The 19573-nt window shown below is 54.3% G+C and overlaps 3 protein-coding genes across 5 annotated transcripts; 2 read left to right on the top strand and 1 right to left on the bottom strand.

Moving 5' to 3' along the window:
* Position 1: 1 nt before the first annotated feature.
* SAMD1 (sterile alpha motif domain containing 1) lies at positions 2 to 2224 on the top strand (the record flags this gene model as incomplete). The annotated part of the gene is made up of 5 exons (XM_059387658.1): positions 2 to 280; positions 704 to 998; positions 1089 to 1185; positions 1284 to 1395; positions 1498 to 2224. Coding segments are annotated over 5 exons (942 nt in total), but the record flags the coding sequence as incomplete, so codon positions are not given.
* Positions 2225 to 3437: 1213 nt separating this feature from the next.
* On the top strand, positions 3438 to 6425 carry C2H19orf67 (chromosome 2 C19orf67 homolog). Its single transcript, XM_059387733.1, has 6 exons — positions 3438 to 3772; positions 4451 to 4595; positions 4717 to 4817; positions 4905 to 5090; positions 5451 to 5585; positions 6043 to 6425. The coding sequence occupies exons 1-6, from the start codon at positions 3438 to 3440 to the stop codon at positions 6215 to 6217; spliced, it is 1077 nt and encodes a 358-aa protein (XP_059243716.1). The 3' UTR covers positions 6218 to 6425.
* Positions 6426 to 11333: 4908 nt separating this feature from the next.
* Positions 11334 to 14808, bottom strand: MISP3 (MISP family member 3). Of its 3 annotated transcripts, XM_059389205.1 has the most exons (4): positions 13837 to 14245; positions 12502 to 13087; positions 11990 to 12063; positions 11334 to 11717 (listed from the first exon to the last, which is right to left on the bottom strand). In XM_059389205.1, the coding sequence occupies exons 2-4, from the start codon at positions 13067 to 13069 to the stop codon at positions 11700 to 11702; spliced, it is 660 nt and encodes a 219-aa protein (XP_059245188.1). In that variant the 5' UTR covers positions 13070 to 13087; positions 13837 to 14245; the 3' UTR covers positions 11334 to 11699. The 3 variants fall into 3 exon arrangements, with proteins under 3 accessions (XP_059245188.1, XP_059245190.1, XP_059245189.1); XM_059389207.1 differs by lacking the exon at positions 11334 to 11717 and having other exon boundaries at positions 12060 to 12147; positions 12502 to 14808; XM_059389206.1 differs by lacking the exons at positions 11334 to 11717; positions 11990 to 12063 and adding an exon at positions 12121 to 12211 and having other exon boundaries at positions 12502 to 14808.
* Between the last annotated feature and the right edge of the window lie 4765 nt (positions 14809 to 19573).

Below are 19573 nucleotides of genomic sequence, written 5' to 3'. Positions count from 1 at the left end.
GCCGCCGCCGCCGCAGCCACAGCAGCCGCCGGAGGGGGGCGCGGCGCGGGCCGGCGGCCCGGCGCGGCCCGTGAGCCTGCGGGAAGTCGTGCGCTACCTCGGGGGCAGCGGCGGCGCCGGCGGCCGCCTGACCCGCGGCCGCGTGCAGGGGCTGCTAGAGGAAGAGGCGGCAGCGCGAGGCCGCCTGGAGCGCACCCGCCTCGGAGCGCTCGCGCTGCCCCGCGGGGACAGGCCCGGACGGGCGCCGCCGGCCGCCAGCGCCCGCGCGTCGCGGAGCAAGGTGAGCGCGCCGGGGAAGGGGGGGTTGCCGCGCGGTAGGCAGGTGCGGGCGAAGTTGGTGGCGGGGCGCGAGTCCCGGGAGGAATCGGGCGGCGGGCGGCCCTGGCTTTTCGCGTCTTAACTGCGGGTTCGGCGCATGGTGACCTTGGCAAGTGACTTAATCTTGCCGAGCCTCAGTTTCCTCCGCTTGTAAAACGCGACTTAATAGCAGTAGCGACCCCTTGAGGTTGTTGAGCGAGTTTAGTGAGATTTGGCTACTGAGGGCTTTATTAACACAGAGCCTGGCACGGACTGAATGCGTAAAAGTTAGTCCGTGTTGATATTAAAGGTGGGTGTTAAGCACACCACCCGGTCCTGGATCCCAGGGACTGGGCCCAGGGCCAGAACAGCTACTAACCTTTCCTGCCTCTCTCCCCGGCACCAGAGAGGTGGAGAAGAGCGAGTGCTTGAGAAGGAAGAGGAGGAAGAAGACGAGGAAGAGGAGGATGACGAGGATGATGTGTCTGAGGGCTCAGAGGTGCCTGAGGGTGACCGTCCAGCAGGTGCCCAGCACCACCAGCTTAATGGCGAGCGAGGCCCTCAGAGTGCCAAGGAGAGGGTTAAGGAGTGGACACCCTGTGGACCCCACCAGGGCCAGGATGAAAGTCGGGGCCCGGCACCAGGCAGTGGTACCCGCCAAGTGTTCTCCATGGCAGCCATGAATAAGGAAGGGGGATCAGGTAAGGATCTCTCTGAGTTGGAGGGATTGCCTGGTGGGGAGGAACTGAGCCCCAAGACAAAGCCACAGGCATATGTGTTTTCTTTCCCAGCCTCTGCTGCCACTGGGCCGGACTCCCCGTCCCCTGTGCCTTTGCCCCCAGGAAAACCAGCCCTACCAGGGGCCGATGGGACCCCCTTTGGCTGTCCGTAAGTTGGGGTATTTGAGACACGGGGGTGTTGCCTTCATAGGTGTAACAGAACCAGGGGAGTATCGCTTCTCACTGGTTCCCTCTGTTCTGACACAGCTCCGGGCGCAAAGAGAAGCCAGCTGACCCCGTGGAGTGGACGGTGATGGACGTGGTTGAGTACTTCACCGAGGCCGGCTTCCCAGAGCAGGCAACAGCTTTCCAAGAGCAGGCGAGTTCCCAGCCCTCGGTGTGCCCCTCTATTCCAGGGCCTCAGTGGGGGTCAGCTCTCACCCTGCTCTCACCCTGCTCGCTCTTTCTCTGTCCCACCCAGGAAATCGATGGCAAGTCTTTGCTGCTCATGCAGCGCACGGATGTGCTGACTGGCCTGTCCATCCGCCTGGGCCCAGCCCTGAAAATCTACGAGCACCACATCAAGGTGCTGCAGCAAGGCCACTTTGAGGATGACGACCCTGATGGCTTTCTAGGCTGAGCGCCCAGCCTCGCCCCAGCCCCAGCCCATTCCAGCCCCCATCTCACCCAAGACCCCCAGAGTCCAGGAGCTGGATGGGGACACTCTCAGCCCTCATAACAGATTCCAGTGAGGGGGCATTCCTCCCTATTCATCTCTCCCTGTGTTTCCCCAGCATACACACATCTGGCCCCCAGCACATCCTATACTCCATGATAGAGGAGTGTGGGGTGAGACCGGGCCTGCTCATGTCACCCCAGGAGGCTAGCCCTCCCCTCAAGTCTAGGACATTTTTGAAAAAAACAAAAAAAAGAAAAAAAGAAAAACGGGGGCTTCCTATCTCCCCTAGATCCTCTTCAGTTCAGCCAGATGTTTCCTATATAAATGTTCTGTTCTGCCTATTCATTTTGGTGGGTGGCCTTTCCTCTCTCCCCCACCACCCATGCCCCATCCCAGTCTGCCCTTGGGAACAGCTGGGGTGGGGTCTCTGGGTCTTCCCTAACCCTCTCCTTTCTTTCTGTTGGTTGTCGCTCCAGCTGGCTGTATTGCTTTTTAATATTGCACCGAAGGTTTTTTAAATAAAGTTTTAAAAAAAAATGCCAGTTCAATTTTATGAATGGAATGGGGGGAGGAGCTTGAAGAGCTATGGGCCTCCTGGGAGAGTCTAGGGTTCAGACAAAATTGTTTGAGGAGGAAGACAGGTAGTGTGTGGGGCTGCCTGACAGCCAGCTAAGATAGGAAGTGCTGCAGGAGAGCAGGAATATTTGCCTAGTTGGGTCACCTCCCCATGCTCAGAACAGTGCCCAGACACACAGTAGGTGCTCAAATATTTGTTGAGTGACCGGCAGCTAACTAGGCTTTATGAGCATTTTCTCGGTTGTTCTCTCTGCAGCCCCATAGGCAGAGAGCTCATAAAACACCACTTTCTGGAAGAGGCAACTGGCTCATCACAGCAAAGATGCTTGCTCAGGGTCCCAGGGGGTGGGGTCAGACACCTGTCTGAGTTCTTTTACACAGAGTCTTTTTAAGTGTAATTAATGTATTTGGCTTCCTAGCTGTATGTCTGTCAGCTTTGGCACACCACCAAGAATCTCGTTTCTAAGTGTTGGGGGCAGGGGTCTGTTCTGGACCCATGGTAGGGTCTCCAGGCCTCCCTGTCTGGGCCAATTAAAAGGAACGGAAGGGATGAGATCATGGGACCCGCACCTTTTTCCAAGTGAAGATTTTTAGTATTGTTACCAGTTGGAACAGCTACTGACATCACAAGTCCCTGCTAAGTTCAAATGCAGTTTTCCAACTCCATTAGAGTTTCTTAAAAAAAATATACAGATTCGGGGGCCAGAGTCAGACTCTACGCAGCAGGGGCGTCCTCTTTTCATGTACCTGCACCCCCGGTTTGGAGGCTCGATAAAGACCCCTCTTCCCTAGGAAGCCGCCTAGAAGAAAAGTGCTGGCCCCCCCGGGCGGCACCCCAGGACGGGACCGCGCCAGCACCGGCCCAGGACGCCTCTTTATCTGGGCGCGTCCCCCAAGCCAGGTTCCGGGAGCGCGCATGTGCGCGGGGCCCCGCGGGCGCGCAGCGCCTACCGGAGAGGCGCGCCCCTCCCGCGTGTTGAAATTCAAACGAGGCGAACTCCCTCCGTGCGGCGCCGCGCGGGCGGAGAGGTCGAGGCAGGGGCGAGTTGGAGGGGGACCGCATTCCCAGTCCCGGCAAGTCTGAGGTTCCCGGGGCGGGGTCGAACCCGCGGCCAACGTGAGCGGCGGAGACTTAAAGAGCTGCGGTCCTCGCCTGCGACCCTACGATGACTACCGAGCAGTGGTTCGTGGAGCCGCTCCCCCCGGGCCCTGGGGAAACACCGCCCCCGGGCGACTTGGAACCTGGGGCGCAGCCCTGCGGAGACCCCTCCTGGTCGGCGTCCCCTGGTGGGCCTGGGAACCCCCCGGAGGCAGAACCGGAGGATGTCCAGGGGCAGCTGCCGGAGGCCTCTACGGCTACTCCTTCCCCCGAGCCCCTGGCCCCCGGCCCAGGCTCCGCCCCTCCTCGCCTACCCTTGGACACCATGTTCAGCCCCATCACTGAACAGCTCCGCTACCTGCTCAAGAAGGCAGATGATTTCCAGAGCTACTTGCTTTACAGGTGATTCTGGATGGGGTCCTAGGTCCTGAGAATGAGACTGAGGAGAGGGTAGTAGGTGGGCAACACACGCTAGGTTCCCAAACTCAAAAGCACCAGGAGCCAGCAACCGTAAATGAAGCTAGTTGATTGCGGATCCCATCTCGAAGAGTGATAAGAACTGTGTAGCAGTTTGGGGTTAGGGAGTGCCTGCTATTAGGTGGCCCCCAATTCATGAGGACTTTTCTCCCAGTTTTTAACTGTTGGCTTACACTTTGAACTCTGGGCACGCTAAACAAAACCAATCTGTGCCAGATTTGGCCCAGCTGGCTACCAGTGTGAGAGCCCCACCACGACCACCACCAGAGTATAGCGTGATGCCCAACCCAGGGGGAAAGGGACTGAAATTCTTACAATTCAGTATCCATTGGAATTCTTGGGGAGGCTGTTTAAACCCTAAATTTCTGGGCTCCACCCTACAGGAAATTTTGAGTTAAAGTCAGTGGTAGAACTCAGGTGTCAGCATCTTAACAAGTGTTCCCAATTGTTTTGATGGAAATGGTCCCGGAAGATACTCTGAGAAAGGCCTGGCGCAGGCAGAATTTTTAATAGGGGGTCCAGGCCAGGGGTACATGTCAGCAGTGAGTAGAATGGGAAATGGGGAGTGAGGGACCCCAGGCAAAGGCCCTCTTTTCCCTTTAGCAGGGACCGAGTACAGAAGGAACAGCTGGCAAAGGCCATGCCCACCTTCTTACAGATGTGTGAGCCCTACTTTCTCTATCTGGAGGCAGCTGCACGGAGTGTGCCCCCCATCTATGGAGCCCTGCAGGAGCTGGTCCGAAAGGGGGTGTGTGGAACAGTTTTCCTAGACCCTATGCCCCTTTCTTCACCCCTCAGCAGTGGGAGAGGGTGGGGGAGGGCAATCCTGGTAGGCCAGCTAATCTCATTACACCCCTTCTTCCATGCAGCTGTTGGAGATCTCCCAACAGCTGACCCTGCGCCTGGAACAGCTGGTCCTCATGTATGCCTCCTTTGGGTTCGTGGACCTGGAGGATACGGACCCCCTAAGGTAAAAGGGTAGGACACAGGAATGGGGGTGGGGGGAGGGTGGAGTCCAGAGCCCAGCCTCACTCCTGACTCTCCCATTTCTTGCCAGCATCTCTTGTTTCTTCTGCGGGAGGTTCTCCATCAGCCCTTCTCACGAGGTGTCCATCTTCAGATACTGTGCCCCAGCCGCCTACACCGCCACCCGCTTCCCCAGATACCTCTACAAGAAGATGCGTTGGAACCTGGAAGCCACCCCAGAGCCCAGTGGCGGGGAACAAGATTCCCATGTGGATTAGTGAGTCCCCTAATAGAACCAAAGTTCTCCCCTCTCTCCGCAGCATGCCAGTGTAGGCCTCTGGTGGCCACCACCACCAGAGCATGGAAAGCCAAGCAGGAAACCAAAGATCTTTGAAAGGCCATCCCCACCTTAAAAAAAAAAAAAAAAAAAAAAAAAAAATTCACCCTCCCATTAACATAAAAGTCCTCCTCTTAAAAGTAAGCTGACAGGGAGAAAAGGCCTCAGTGTTGAGCCACCTGAGAATTTGAGGGCAAATTCTGGGGAGTTCCACCTCCCCCCCCCCCCCCCAGAATCAAAGCCCTCAACAGAAGAAGGTAGGAAACTGTTCATTCTTAACTGATGCCCCTCCCCTCCCAGCTACTTCCTGTGCTATCGGGATACTTGGGAAGACACAGGCAAGAGTCCGGCCAATTCGTGCCCCCAGATCCAGAAGCTGTGGTCCATTGGCCGGTGGGTGCCGCTTGGACCTCCCGACGATGACCTTTATTCATGGTAGGAGTTAGGGTGATGGCAAAGTGGGTTTGGGGCTTGGAGGGAGGGGCAGAACCCCACCAAAGACCAACTTCCCCCAATATTGGTTCCCTTGGTAATAAGGACAGTATTTTATTGTGCCCTGAAAAGTGCTTTATGCAGACTTGTGTAACAACCCATTGAGGTCTACACGTTAAGCACCATTTTACAAAGAAAACAGGTGCTCAGAGAGGTTAAGTTACCTGCCCAAGGACACACAGCTAGCTGGGTGATAGGCGAGGTCAGGGCTAGAGCTGTTCAGCCTCCCAGAGCCCTTACCCTAGGTTTCTCATCAACAAGGAAACCACTTTCCCCCCAGGGTTTTTCCCACCCCCAGCTGAAACAAAGCAGCTTTCAGCAACAGCCTTTCACTTGAGGGGAGGGGCTCCCGAGAAGCAGGGGGGCGCTCACGTCCTGGCCTGTCTGTCCTGGCCCCCAGGATTTTGTGCCCGCAGCCGCCTGGGGACTACCAGCAGCTGCTGACCATCGGCTTTGAGGAGCCCTCGCACATGCTGGCCACCGACCTGCTGGTGCAGATCCTCACGGGCCAGGCAGGCCCGGCCCGGCCCCCGAGTGCGGCCGGGCCCGCGGCGTGGGCCGCGCAGGGGTCTTGAGCCTGGAGAGAGGGTATAAGCTGGAGCTTGACAGTTCCAAACTCCAGGAGAGGGAGCAGGGGAGGGGCTCACTCGTTCTCCCAGGGCACCTCGGCCTCGCCTTCCAAGGGGCCAGGCCGAGCTGGCCAGTGGGCACCGAGTCCGGCTCGGCCGCGGAGCCCTTCGTGTGGACACACCAGTTTTGCGTTAAATAAAAGAAAGAAAGAGGTCACAGGCTCAGCCTCCGCTCGCAGTGCCGCGCCCCACCCCTTGGGGCGAGGGAGCCCCGCCCACTCGCGCGGCCTTCTGGGAAATGTAGTCTTTGAAACAAAACCAAAGTCCCTCGACTGGCGGACAAGCGCTCAAGGCATGCGCAGAGGCGCACATGAAGCTAAAAGGGAAGTAGGGGTGCCTGTCAACAACCGGAACCCAAAAAACCGCAAGTTTTGGGTAGCCGGGAAATTCAACACCCAATGGGGGAAGGGACCCTAGAGCCACGCCCACTCCCGTGTTTTGACCCGGAAGTGGCTTCTTTTTACCGAAAAGACTATATTTCCCGACATGCCCCAGGAAAGGGCCCCGGGTCAGTTTCCGAAAGGCCAGAGTTAAATCTTCTTCCAGCTTTTGGGTAACGGAGTGGGCAGGTCGTCTTACTCGGCCGGGTGTCCCGGGCGCGGGCTGGTGGGAAAGCCGTAAGGAACTCCAACTTGGGATCTCTAAGCTTAACTCCGACCTTGGACAGGAAAAGAGACCCGGGTTGAGGTAAACTCACATATTCAAAGCTACAGCGGGCAAGTGGCGGGGCTATTGGAGCTGGTCCCTTGCGAGAGGAAGGGTGTTCTTCCTCACCCTGCTGTCACTCATCTGCGAGTTACCCCCTCATTTAAGGCATTCCTTTTCGTTCTTTGTAGCATTTTTGGAGTCAGGGGAAACCTAACCTTTAAGTTTTTGAGCAAAGCACTCACCTAAAACTCCCTGGCACATAGTAGTGTAAACCCCCGTTTAAGATGACAAAAGCAGACGTGAGAGGTAAAGTGAGTCGTCCGGATTGGACACCAGAACCCTTCATCTTTGGGGGGCCACAGGGGGTACAATTTGACTTCATTAAGATTGTTTAGTCTGAATGAGTTCAAGGGGATTCTGAAGCTCCCTAATACTTCTTTTTTTTTTTTTTTAATATTTTATTTATCCATTGAGAGAGGGAGAGAGAGTGAGTGAGAGAAGGCATGAGAGGGGAGAAGGTCACAGGGAGATGCAAACTCTCCGCGGAGCTGGGAGCCCTATGCGGGACTTGATCCCGGGACTCGATCCCGGCACTCCGGAGGATCATGACCTGAGCCGAAGGCAGTTGCTCAACTAACTGAGCCACCCAGGCACCCACTAATACGGTTTTAAGTTAGTTCCTGTGACTTACACACACACACACACACACACACACACACACACACACACACTGTAAGCTCTTTAGCTTAGTCCATAGAAGTTTAAATTGAGCCACAAATGCGAGTCATATATGTAATTTCAAACCGCCTAGTAACTACATTTTTTAAAAGATGAAGTTTAAAAAAAAACATAAATATTAGTGATTTTTATTTAACCCAATATATCCAAAATATTATTTCAACATATACTAAATGCAAGAAATTGAGATAGTTCCCCCTTTCAGTTAATAAGTCTTTGAAGTCTGGTGTGTCTTTCATACTTACAGCACATCTCAGTTCAGACATAGCTTTAGACTATGTCCCTTAAGGCAAATCACAGGTCACTTAAGACTAAAGATTTCTGGGGGCGCCTGGGTAGTTCAGTGGATCAAAGCCTCTGCCTTTAGCTCAGGTCATGATCCCAGAGTCCTTGGATCAAGCTCCACATTGGGCTCTCTGCTTAGTAGGGAGCCTGCTTCCCCATCTCTCTCTGCCTGCCTCTCTGCCTACTTGTGATCTCTGTCTGTCAAACAAATAAATAAAATATTAAAAAAAAAAAAGACTAATGATTTCTGGTGCATGGTGGCAGTACTTGGAGAAGAATGAAACAGGTTTGATGTCCTGAATCCTGTTGCTTTTGAACTATCTATAACGTGATTCTCCACCTTTAGCATGGAATCGTGTGGAGGGTCTAATTTTTAAGTCTGGGTTGGGGGCCCAGAATGTGAGAAGTTCCCAAGCCATCCAGAGACTGCTGGTCCAAACGCTACAGTTTGAGAACTGCTAGCCTACATCTACCTACCTGATCGTTCTCACACTTGGCTCCATGTGGGAAACACCTGTAGAGCTTTAAAAAATACTGAAGCCAAGGTGCCCCTCAGATTCTGATTTGCTTGGTGTAAGGGTGCCTCAGCGGAGTCAGGGCAGGGAAGGTGGAGAACCCAGGTCCACACTTAAGTAGTGCTGTCAACTCTACAGGCTTAGTTCTTAGCAACCCTGCTGGGAATTAAGAATCTGCTCTGGGGGCGCCTGGGTGGTCCCTGCGTCCTGGGATCTAGCCCCATATTGGGCTTCCTGCTAAGGTGGGGAGCCTGCTTCTCACTCTCCAGCTCCCCTGTGCTTGTGTTTCCTCTCTCTCTCTCTTTCTGTCATAAATAAATAAAATCTTTTTTCAAAGATTTTTATTTGACAGAAAGATCACAAGTAGGCAGAAAGGCAGGCATAGAGAGAGGGGTAAGTGGGCTCCTCACAGAGCAGAGAGCCTGATGTGGGGCTCGATCCCAGAACCCTGAGATCATGACCCACTGAGCCACCCAGGAGCCCCAATAAATAAAATCTTAAAAAAAAAAAACCTGCTCTGGCTGTTTCCATTTCCCCCCTTGGCAGTGCTGGATCTTTGCTCTCTCAGCAGAGTCACCATCAAGTATGTGCTCAGTGTGCTGATGCCGGAATCAGGTGGTTCCTTTTTGGACTGAGCTTCTTGTGGGGTCCAATGCTGTGTGAGCATTCTTTCATTCTTAATTAGCTACTTGTCCTCCCTATGGAGAATCAAGCCTGTTGCTAGACCCAGGGCATCCATAGTTGGACAAGTTCAAGAGTTGAAACAGTGATTCTAAAACATTCCTGGGTCTTTTCTTGGTCTCAGGCCCCCCCTAAGAAGCTGGTACCCTAAAACCAAAGAATAAAAGTGCACAGATACAGTTATTCAAGTTAGGGTGTTCACAGACTCTCTTGAACTCCATCAAAGGGGGACTTGAACCCCTCAGCTTAGGAGAGAAATTAGAAGGGCTTGTCAGTTGAGAGCTACAGGCTCTATGGCAAACAGCTGCTACTTATTGCATCTCCTGTCCCTCACCCCCAATTTAAAAAGTTTTCTAGTTATTTTTTAAATATTTTATTTATTTGAGAGAAAGAAAGCGCAAGCAGGGGGAGTTGCAGAGGGAGAAGCAGGCTGCCAGCTGAGCAGGGAGTACTATGTGGGACTCAATCCCAGGACCCTGGGATCATGACCTGAGCCACCCAAGTGCCCCAAAAGTCGCATTTAAAGTTCAGTAGATCTCTTTTTTTTTTTTTTTTAAGATTTTATTTATTTGACAGAGACAGCGAGAGAGGGCATGCAAGCAGGGGGAGTGGGAGAGGGAGAAGCAGGCACCCCGCCCAGCAGGGAGCTAGAGGCAGCCAGATCACAGGACCCTGGGTTCATGACCCCAGCCGAAGCAGACGCTGCTTAATGACTGAGCCACGCAGATGGCCCTCTCTTTTATTTATTTAATTTTTTTTAAAGATTTTTTTATTTGTTTATTTGACAGAGAGAGACAGAGAGGTCACAAGTAGGCAGAGAGGCAGGCAGAGAGAGAGGGAGAAGCAGGCTCCCCGCCAAGGAGAGAGCCCGATGTGGGGCTCGATCCCAGGACCCTGGGATCATGACCTGGGCCGAAAGCAAAGGCTTAACCCACTGAGCCACCCAAGCGCCCCTCTCTCTTTTATTTTATTTTATTTTAAAGATTTTTATTTATTTATCTGAGAGACAGTGAGAGAGAGCATGAGAGGCGAGAAGGTCAGAGGGAGAAGCAGACTCCCCATGGAGCTGGGAGCCCGACGCGGGACTCGATCTCAGGACTCCGGAACCGTGACCTGAGCCAAAGGCAGTTGCTTAACCAACTGAGCCACCCAGGTGCCCTCTCTTTTATTTTTTTAAAGATTTTATTTATTTGAGAGAGAGTGAGTGAATGCACAAGCAGAGGGGGAGGGCCAGGGGCAGAAGCAGACTCCCCTGCCAAGGGGGGAGGCAGACATGGAGCCCCATCTCCAGATTGCAGATTATAACCTGAACCCAAATCACATGCTTAACTGTCCGAGCCACCCTGACTCCCCTAGATTTCTCTTTTAAAGGCTTGGTTCCAGGGGTGCCTGGGTAGCTCAGTGGGTTAAGCCACTGCCTTCGGCTCAGGTCATGATCTCAGGGTCCTGGGATCGAGCCCTGTGTTGGGCTCTCTGCTCGGCAGGGAGCCTGCTTCCCTTCCTCTCTCTCTGCCTCCCTCTCTGCCTACTTGTGATCTCTCTCTGTCAAATGAATAAATAAAATCTTAAAAAAAAAAAAAAAAGGCTTGGTTCCCTCCTCGCTGCCCCCCCACCTTTTGGAAATCAGAAGCTCTGGTGCCACTGAGTTCACTCATTGGTAGTACTGTTGATATGGAGGAACACTCATCTGCCCGTCGAAACAAGGCATTTTACAACACACCCCATTTCTCTCCTTAATATCTGTCTGGGATCTATACGGCATGTGAAGTTTGCCATAGCTGGACAGATTATACATGGCCTTCTATACCCCGCTGAGAAGCTTGTACCTATACCACCCCCCCATTTTTTTGGGTAGCTATTGTTTACGTCCTCAGGGCAGGAACAACCTCTTATCACCTCTGTCTAGCCAGCGCCCAGCTCCGGGCATTCCGTTGGCACCAATAAATGTTGACGCTGTCTGGAAAAACCGAGGGCTTGAGTTCATTCGTCCGAACGCCGCAGTTTGCGCATCTGCCGCCAGGGGGCACCAGGACCCGGCCAGGGCCGGGGGAGACCAGCAGCCCCAGAACTCGGCACTAAGGGGGCACGTTCTGTATTCTGGCCCGCGCCTCCTGCAGCTTTCTCAGGACTTCCTCTGCCGGGCGCGCTCCCGCCCCAGCCCAGACGAAGAAGACCCAGAGGAAAACAGCCTCAACTGCCCAGAAAGAAAGGGCTTTATTGGGGAGTGAGGATAGCCGAGGTGGAGACCCTGGTCCCCTAATTGCAAAGGCCGGAGGCAGAGACCAGCTCCGTTTGCAGTTAGGCGGCGAAGGGCTGAACAGTTCCACTGGCGGTTTGAGAGTGGTAGTGTTCCCCAGTGGGGACTAACAGTTTTATAGAAGAGACTGCTCAATTTCACAAAGTCAAGTTCAAGGAAGGGCTGGTCGATTTCATCTTGTCCTGTGCAGACCCGCTGGCCTTCGTCCAGGCCTTCAGTGGATTCTGAGAGCACCTGGGCAGCCCTACCAGTTTCCTCTGATGTACATGTTACGTCTGGCAGGGGGTCCCAGCCTGCTGGAACATCAAGTCTTCTGCTCCTCCTGGGGAGAGGACGCCAGACGGAAGGCTGACTTTAAAGGACCCGCGCACCGCAGGAAGGACACCCAGTCACAAGATTGAGGCGGTTTGGGCCCTGGGACTACCGCATCCTGGTCACTCCCGGGCCGTGCCCAGAACTTTGTGCCCTAGCCTAGACTGAGTTTCCGATGGGCGCGGGGGTGCACTTTTCCCTGGCCCAGCACCCTGGCGCCCGGGCTGAGGGGAGGGAAGAGCGACTAGCGCTTGAAGCAAGAGGAGAAAAGGGGGTTCCCACCTGCTCCAAGCCGCTCTCAGATGCCTTTCTGCGGGGAGGCCAGATCACCGCCAGCTTTCCGTCGCCGCTGCTCGCTGCGGGGGAAGGGGCGCTCAGCCGGGGTTGCCCCTCCTGTCACCAGCTGGAGGCTGCCAGGGCCAAGGAGGCCGGCCGCGCCCCTTAAACACACAGGCGTTTACCCTCCTTCCCATGGAAACCTCCATTCTGAAAGGAGGGAGCAACCTGAGGGAGGAGGGAGGCGAACCCAGAGTGCGGAAGTGGCTCCAGGAGTGCCTGAACCCAGGGGTTCCAGGGAACCCGATAAGGACACCTAGAACCCCCCCTCCCTTCCTCACCAAGAGCCTAGTGAGGTGGATTCGGGAGTCGACCATCCCGAGTACAGGGTGGAGCGCAGGGCGTTTGGGAGCCTGAGGGGGTACCTTGAGGGCCAGAAGAGGGGCCACTGGAGTTGGGCAGTCGGTGAGGGTGGCTGGAGCCCTGACAGACCCCAGCGTCGGAGCGCGCGTGCTTACCCGTGAGGCTCGGCGCGGGCTCCTTGAACTCGGCGGTGCCGTAGACGCTGAGCCGCTGGCGCTGCAGCTCCCGCTCGCGCTCAAGCACCTCGCGCACCTCCTGCTCCAGCAGCGACGGCGCGACCCGCGGCGGGGCGCGGGCCAGCACCGGGCACCGACCCTGCACCGCCAAGCGCGGCCGGCCTCCGGGATCCGGCAGCCCCTGCAGGTCCGCGCCGCCTTCAGCCGCCGGCAAGGAGCCGCGTCCCCCAGCGGCTTCAAAGAATCGCCGGAGCTCACCCAACGGCTGCGGCTGCGGCCCGGCGCGCTGCTCTGGGGCTGCGGGGCTCGCTAGCGCCGCCTGACGGTGGGCCTCCCGCTCGATGTCTCGCTGCATCTGCGCGCCCGCCCGCGCGCGCTCCAAGGCGCGCGGGAGCGCGGGGCCGGGGCCGGGCAGGCTGAGCACTGGCCGCACGCGCAGCTCGACGAGTTCTCGGCCTGCGCGGCGAGGGCTCAGGCCTCGGCTCCGGCGCAGGCTCTCCTCGCGTTCGCAGCTGCGTCGTATTTCTCGTTCAATGGGCGTCTCCATGAGCGGCTCCTCGGGGCCCTGGTGGGGGGCGGGGGGTCTTTGGGAGCGGTAGAAAATGCTGCAGGGGGCCTTCGGAGTCTGACTCCGGGGCCGAGGTCTCAGGATCCTGAAGAGAACAGTGCTTCGGGACCACAGCGCTTCGAGCTTCAGACGGCTCGGGGTCGTGGTTGCCGGACCAGAGACTCCCAAAACCCTCAGCTGCAGACGGCCCGGGGCGTTCTGCGTCCAGCCCCGCTGATGGACCCGGGACTTCGCTCTCTTGCTCAGAGATCTCCGCGCCCTGCTCTAAAGGGGGCACGGAGACCTTGCCTCCTGGCCTGTGGACTTCGGCGTCCTGCTCTGGGGCAGGCCCCGGACTTCGCTGTCTGACCCGGGGGCCTCGAGGCCCCGCTCTTCGGACGAACCCAGGGCTCCGATCTCTGGCCCGGGGACCTCGGTGTCCAGGGCTGGGAGCAGCTCGGAAGGCTTAGTTTCCAGCGCCGGAGTTTTGATGCCCAGAGCTCGGACACTGCCCTGCGCGGCACCTGTGGCAGTCACCGCCCGCGGGTTCCAAGGCGTTGCCTACAGCGGCCGTTTCTCTGACCTGCCCCTGGCCTCTAAGAACGGCCCCCCGGGGCAGGGTCGGGCACCGCCCTCTGCACCTGAAGGGAAGATTACGGCCCCGCCCTCGGGGTGGAAAGGGGCGGGGCTCGTCAGGGTACCGCCTTTCCTGCGCTGACGCGCCTCAGGTCAGTTCAGGGTACCAGACTTCTTGTAAAAGGGCTTACCTGGACTCGGCCGCAAGTCTAGGTGCCGTTCGACTCTCGGGGCGCCACCGTGGCACCTTGTCGCTCCCACGTCCCCGGCATTCCCAGGAGGTCTGACCCCAGCCGTGCCCCTGGCTGGGTCGTTGAGCCACTGGCCCTCTGGTGCTGGTGTCCTCCAAAGCCATCTTTCCGGGACCTTACTAGCCCCGCCCAGGCCGGCGGGCAGCAACGCCCCTGGCCTCTGGGCTGTCCATCCACATTCTACCCCTGCAGCCTACGGCTCAGACTGGAGGGGGCGCCAGGAGCCCTCTCTTGGCGCGCCCCAGGTTCCCTCCCCGTTTCTGGGCTCAGCGAGGCCTCTTCAGAGAGGTGTGCCTTGGGCCGCGTCACGCCCAGAGGCTGCTTTCCCCTCACCCCTCCTGGAAAAGTCCGCGAGGCGTCTGCGGCCAAGTGCACTTCCAGATTGAGGAGGGACGGACGCAACGCGCCCAGGGCTCAGCGGAGCAGCTGCGGTTGAAAGGCGGTCACCTTGGGCCCAGGCAGCTAGAAAGGCCCTGGAGAGGTATCCAAGCTTGCGGTATGGAGCAGCTCCCCGCCGCAGGGGCCAGATCCGTGGCGTTCAAGGGCAAGACCGACGCCCCCAAAGACATTTTCCACTCTCTTCCCCAGGCCCTCTCCAGATCTGTCCTCTGGCCCTACTTCACCATTCTGGGTTGACCAGGAAGAAAGAATAGTTACCTAGAGAAAGAGGGGGGTGGGTGCTAAACAGCTTTGGGAACCTCCAACAATCCATATCTGATCACTCCTTCCCCCAGGTCTCTGCCTACCTTGATGACTCCCCTCCTTCCCACCCTCTCCTACCCTCTCCTGGATCCTAGTCTCCAGTTCCTCCCTCTAACCCCGTTGGCCCAACTGGAATTGGGCCTACATGGGTTCCATCCCGCGCAAAACCTAAGTAAGGTACCAGCCTTCTCCAAGGCCCAGTTCTCTCGTCTGTAAAAGGGGGAAAGCAGTACCTACTCCCTTGGGAAGTGGTGAGGATTAAAGCTATACTTCTGGAAAGAGCTGTCTGTAGTGTTCTCTCCTCTTCATCACTTCCTGTTCCTCTTTGGCAGTGCTAACAAGGCTCCTGGCCCCACCATCCCACTGAGCCTTTTCAGTCCAAGGACACTGATGGACTTCATTTGCTGAATCCAGTCACTGGTTCCTCCCTGACTTCCTTTCCACTAGCTCCTTGGTCTCCAAGGACACCATCTTCTCCTGGTTCCCCTCCTATCTCGCAGGCATTTCTCTCTCGCTCGCTCTTTAAGGATTTGACTTATTTATTTGAGAGAGCGAGAGCACAAGCAGGGGAGCAGCAGCAGGCAGAGGGAGAAGCAGGCTCTCTGCTGATCTAGGAGGCCAATGCAGGACTAATTCAGGATCCTAGGATCATTACCTGAGCCAAAGGCAGACTCTTAACTGACTGAACCACCCAGGTATCCCCTCCCTGGCCTTTCTTCTCAGGCTTCTGTTGCACCTGCCTTATAGGTTTTCTTTCCCTCTGGTTTCCATGGAGTTGGCTGATGAGACAGAGGGAAGTGCCTGTGTCCTTCCCCTTCAGGTAGCCACTCCACACAGCTCTGACCCCAAAGCCAAGGTATGGAAACAGCCCCTGGCTGTTACTAACCCAGATTGTCTTCTTCTTTTCCTTTTCTTTTTTCTTTTTTTAAGTTTATTTATTTATTTAAGTAATCTCCACACCCAGTGTGCGGCTCGAACTCAACCCCGAGATCAAGGGTCATGGGCTTCGCTGGCTGAGCCAGTCAGGGGGGCCTCCGGACACCTTTATAAGCCAACTCTTTATCAAGCTCTCATCAGTTACTCAGTGTGAGCACACGATCTCTTTCCTCCCAGCACTCAACCCCTGACCAATCCCTACCTCATACTTTAAACGCCATCTCTGTGCTGGTGTCTCTCAAATTTATATCTCCATCTCTGACTTCTCCTCTGGGTTTTGGACTCCTCTCCAACACTCTTAGTGTAGTAGGTGTCAAACTGAACACTTTTAAAAAACTGAACTTTCGGATCCCCCCAGGTCTCCTCACTATGTGTGGCAACTTACACAGTTTGTTTTTCATGCCCCAAACCTGGGAATCTACCTCAACCTCTCTCAGCCCTGCTCCAATCCATCCATATGTTGGATTGCTGTTGGATCTTCAGGCTCTGCCCCCAAAACATATTCTGAATTTGTCCACTTCTCTCCACCCTCACTTATCCCAACCACTTCAGCGTCCCTCCAATGGCTCCCCATCACACTCAGAAGAAAAATTCAAATTCTCTCCTCGGACCCAGAAGGCCCTGCCCACTTCTCAGATCTCATTTTCTGACATTCTCTCCCTCACTTTTCCATTCCAGCCTTTGTGCTTCCCTCAACGCCCCCCCACAAGTGCAATCCTACCTCAGGGCCTTTGCACTTACTTGCCCTTTTCTCTGCTTGGAATGGCTCATCATATGGCTGGCTTCTGCTATGTGGGTCTCGACTCATATATCACTTCTTTAGACAAATAGTCCCTGATCACCCAGCCTGCATCATACACAGCCCTTTTCCATTACCCTAAACCTGCTATTCTTTTTTTTTTTTTAACTATTTATTTGACAGATAGAGATCTCAAGTAGGGGGAGAGGCAGGTAGAGAGAGAGAGAGAGAGGAGGAAGCAGACTCCCAGCTGAGCAGAGAGCCTGATGAGGGGCTTGGTCTCAGGACCCTGGGATCATGACCTGAGCTGAAGGCAGAGGCTTTAACCCACTGAGTCACCCAGGTGCCCCTAACCCTGCTATTCTATACTCACCTTATACAGCAATGATCATTAATTGCCTTTATTTGTATATTATCTCTCTCCTCCCCACCACCGAAAGTGAGTTGTCTTACAGCATTTTCTGTTTGGTCACCCCTAGACCCAACTACCCCATGCCTAGAACAGTGGCTGATAAAAAACAGTTGCTTAAGAATTATTTAATGATATGCACGAGGTGTCCACCCCAGTGCTGGGAATAAAGAAACAAATCAAACTTGGAAGGTGCAGTTGAGTTTGGGAGACAGACACAATGGTAAACAGAACAACCTTGCTTCATTGTGTAATACGGGACAAGAATACAAAGGGAAGTCCACATACCATACATCTCAATATTTAACAGTTATAACATTAAATTACAAACAATTAAATGAAGTATATTCTCAGAGCACCTGAGTGGTGCGGTCAGTTGAGCCTCCAACTCTTGATTTTGGCTCAGGTCATGATTTCAGAGTTGTGAGATCAAGCCCTACGTCAGCCTCTGTGTTCAGTAAGGAGACCACTTGGGATTCTCTCTCCCTCTCCCTCTGCCCCTCCCGCTTGTGTGCATTCTCTCTCTCTCTCTCAAATAAATAAATAGATCTCTTTAAAAGATACATTCTCGGGGCACCTGGGTGGCTTAGTCGTTAAGCATCTACCTTTGGCTCAGGTCATAATCCCAGGGTCCTGGGATCGAGCCCCACATTGGGCTCCTTGCTCAGCGGGAAACCTGCTTCTCTCCCTCTCCCACTCCCCCTGCTTGTATTCCCTCTCTCACTGTCTCTCTCTCTCTCTGTCAAATAAATAAATAAAATCTTTTTTTTTTAAAGATACATTCTATCCTCCAAAAGACAGAAACAACCCACATGTCCATCAACAAATGAATAGATAAACAATATGGGGGGTAGCTCCCCAAAATGGAATATTTGGGGGTGCCTGACTGGTTCTGTTAGTAGAGCATGTGATTCTTTTTTTTTTTAATTCTTTGTCAGAGAGAGGGAGAGCATAAGCAGGGGGAGAGGCAGACAGAGGGAGAAGCAGGCTCCTTGCCAAACAAGGAGCTGGATGTGGGACTCAATCCCAAGACCCTGGGATCTCAACCGGACCAAAGGCAGATGCCCAATGGACTGAGCCACCCAGGCATCCCAAGCTTGCGACTCTTGATCTCAGGATTGTGAGTTCAAGCCCCGTGTTGGGTGTAGAAATGACTTAAAAAAATAAAATCTTAAAGAAAAAAAGGAATATTATTCAGTCATAAAAAGAATGAAACACTGACACACACTACATTGTGGATGGATCTTAAAAACATTATGCTGAGTTGGGGACCCTTGGTGGCTCAGTCAGTTGAGCATCTGCCTACAGCTCAGGTCACGATCCTAATCCAGTGTCCTGGGATTGAGTCCCACATTGGGCTTCCTGCTCAGCGGGAAGTCTGCTTTTCCCTCTCCCTCAGCCCCTCCCCCTGCTCCTGCTCTCTCTCGCTCTCCCTCTCTCTCTCTCAAATAAATCTTTTTTTTTTTTAAGATTTTATTTATTTATTTGACAGACAGAATACAGGTAGTCAGAGAGGCAGTCAGAGAGAGAGAGAGGGGGAAGCAGGCTCCCTGCTGAGCAGAGAGCCCGATGCGGGACTCGATCCCAGAACCCTGAGATCATGACCTGAGCTGAAGGCAGAGGCTTTAACCCACTGAGCCACCCAGGCGCCCCTCTCTCAAATAAATCTTAAAAAAAAAAAAGCAAAAAAAAAAGCATTGTGCTGAGTGAAAGAAATCAGACATCCAAAATACCACACAGTATATGATCCCATTTATATGAAATATCCAGAATAGGAGAATAGGTAAATCTACAGGGACAGATTGGTGGTTACCAGAGCCTGAGGGAAGGGGAATCAGAAGAGACTGTGAATGGGCATGGGGTCTCCTTCCAGGATGATGGAGATGTTCTGGCCCCAGAAGGGATGACTGCACAACACCGTGAGGGTACTAAATACCACTAATGGTAAATTTCATATGTATTTTACCATAATTAAAAGCCAATTTAAAAAGTGTGTTCTCTCCTCCTATCATGGCAAATGTACTTTCAGAATGACTTAGAAGGCCAGGTTCAAATGAAAACATTTTGAATCCCTAGGAGTCTTGTACTAGATCGTGGGGTGCCGGGAAACCCCAGCTCTCAGTCTGGCCCCCTTGACTTCCTGCCTTCAACTCTCTTCCGCATAGCAAAGAGCCTTGTGCCTGCACCTAGGGACCCTGTGCAGCCTGTCTAAGCTTGACCTTCACCCCTCTGCCAATGGCTGCCCTTGATGACTTGTCAGGCTGGGGGTAGGGGTAAGGTGCACCCTGGCTGCATGGACAGCATTTGAGAGGCACAGAGGCCTTATTGATGAGCTCAGGACCATTTGGACAGGGAATTCTGGGATCTGAGTACCCCAAGTAAGATGTAAAAGAGGGAGGGGAGAGTTAGGTAGACACATTCCCTTTGTCACGTGGGGAAGGTCCAAGCTGGGTCAAAGTCCTTTCTCACTGAGGCTCAGGTCAAATTGCACAGCAGAGGGGGCACCTGGGTGGCTCAGTCAGTTAAGCGTCTGCCTTGGGCTCCTGGGATCTTAAAAACATTATGCTGAGTTGGGGCGCTTGGGTGGCTCAGTCAGTTGAGCATCTGCCTTTAGCTCAGGTCCTGATCCTAATCCTGTGTCCTGGGACTGAGTCTCACATTGGACTTCCTGCTCAGTGGGAAGCCTGCTTCTCCCTCTCCCAGGTCCCCCTGCTGATATTCCCTCTCTCGCTGTGTCCGCTGTGTCCGTCTCTGTCGAATAAATTAATAAAATCTTAAAAAAAAATTATACCACAGGACCAGGACTGTGATGGGGGAAGGACTGGGAAATGAAAAGTAGGAGATGATTTCCCCAAATGGAAAAGGGTAAATGAGGCATGCTGTTTCCTGAG

The sequence above is a fragment of the Mustela nigripes genome, chromosome 2 (assembly GCF_022355385.1).
Source record: "Mustela nigripes isolate SB6536 chromosome 2, MUSNIG.SB6536, whole genome shotgun sequence".
Taxonomy (NCBI): Eukaryota; Metazoa; Chordata; class Mammalia; order Carnivora; family Mustelidae; genus Mustela; species Mustela nigripes.
Note: the sequence above shows the minus strand (reverse complement) of the source record. Positions and strands in the feature narration are given on the sequence as shown.

Excerpts from the sequence above, each read along its gene's own strand:
- C2H19orf67 (XM_059387733.1), top strand. The coding sequence starts at position 3,438 with ATGACTACCGAGCAGTGGTTCGTGGAGCCGCTCCCCCCGGGCCCTGGG. Across the intron at positions 3,773-4,450 it reads CAGAGCTACTTGCTTTACAG|CAGGGACCGAGTACAGAAGG; the intron begins GTGATTCTGGAT and ends TTTTCCCTTTAG. Across the intron at positions 5,586-6,042 it reads GACGATGACCTTTATTCATG|GATTTTGTGCCCGCAGCCGC; the intron begins GTAGGAGTTAGG and ends CCTGGCCCCCAG.
- MISP3 (XM_059389205.1), bottom strand. The coding sequence starts at position 13,069 with ATGGAGACGCCCATTGAACGAGAAATACGACGCAGCTGCGAACGCGAG. Across the intron at positions 12,064-12,501 it reads GCCCGCGCCGAGCCTCACGG|CGAGCAGCGGCGACGGAAAG; the intron begins GTAAGCACGCGC and ends CTTCCCCCGCAG.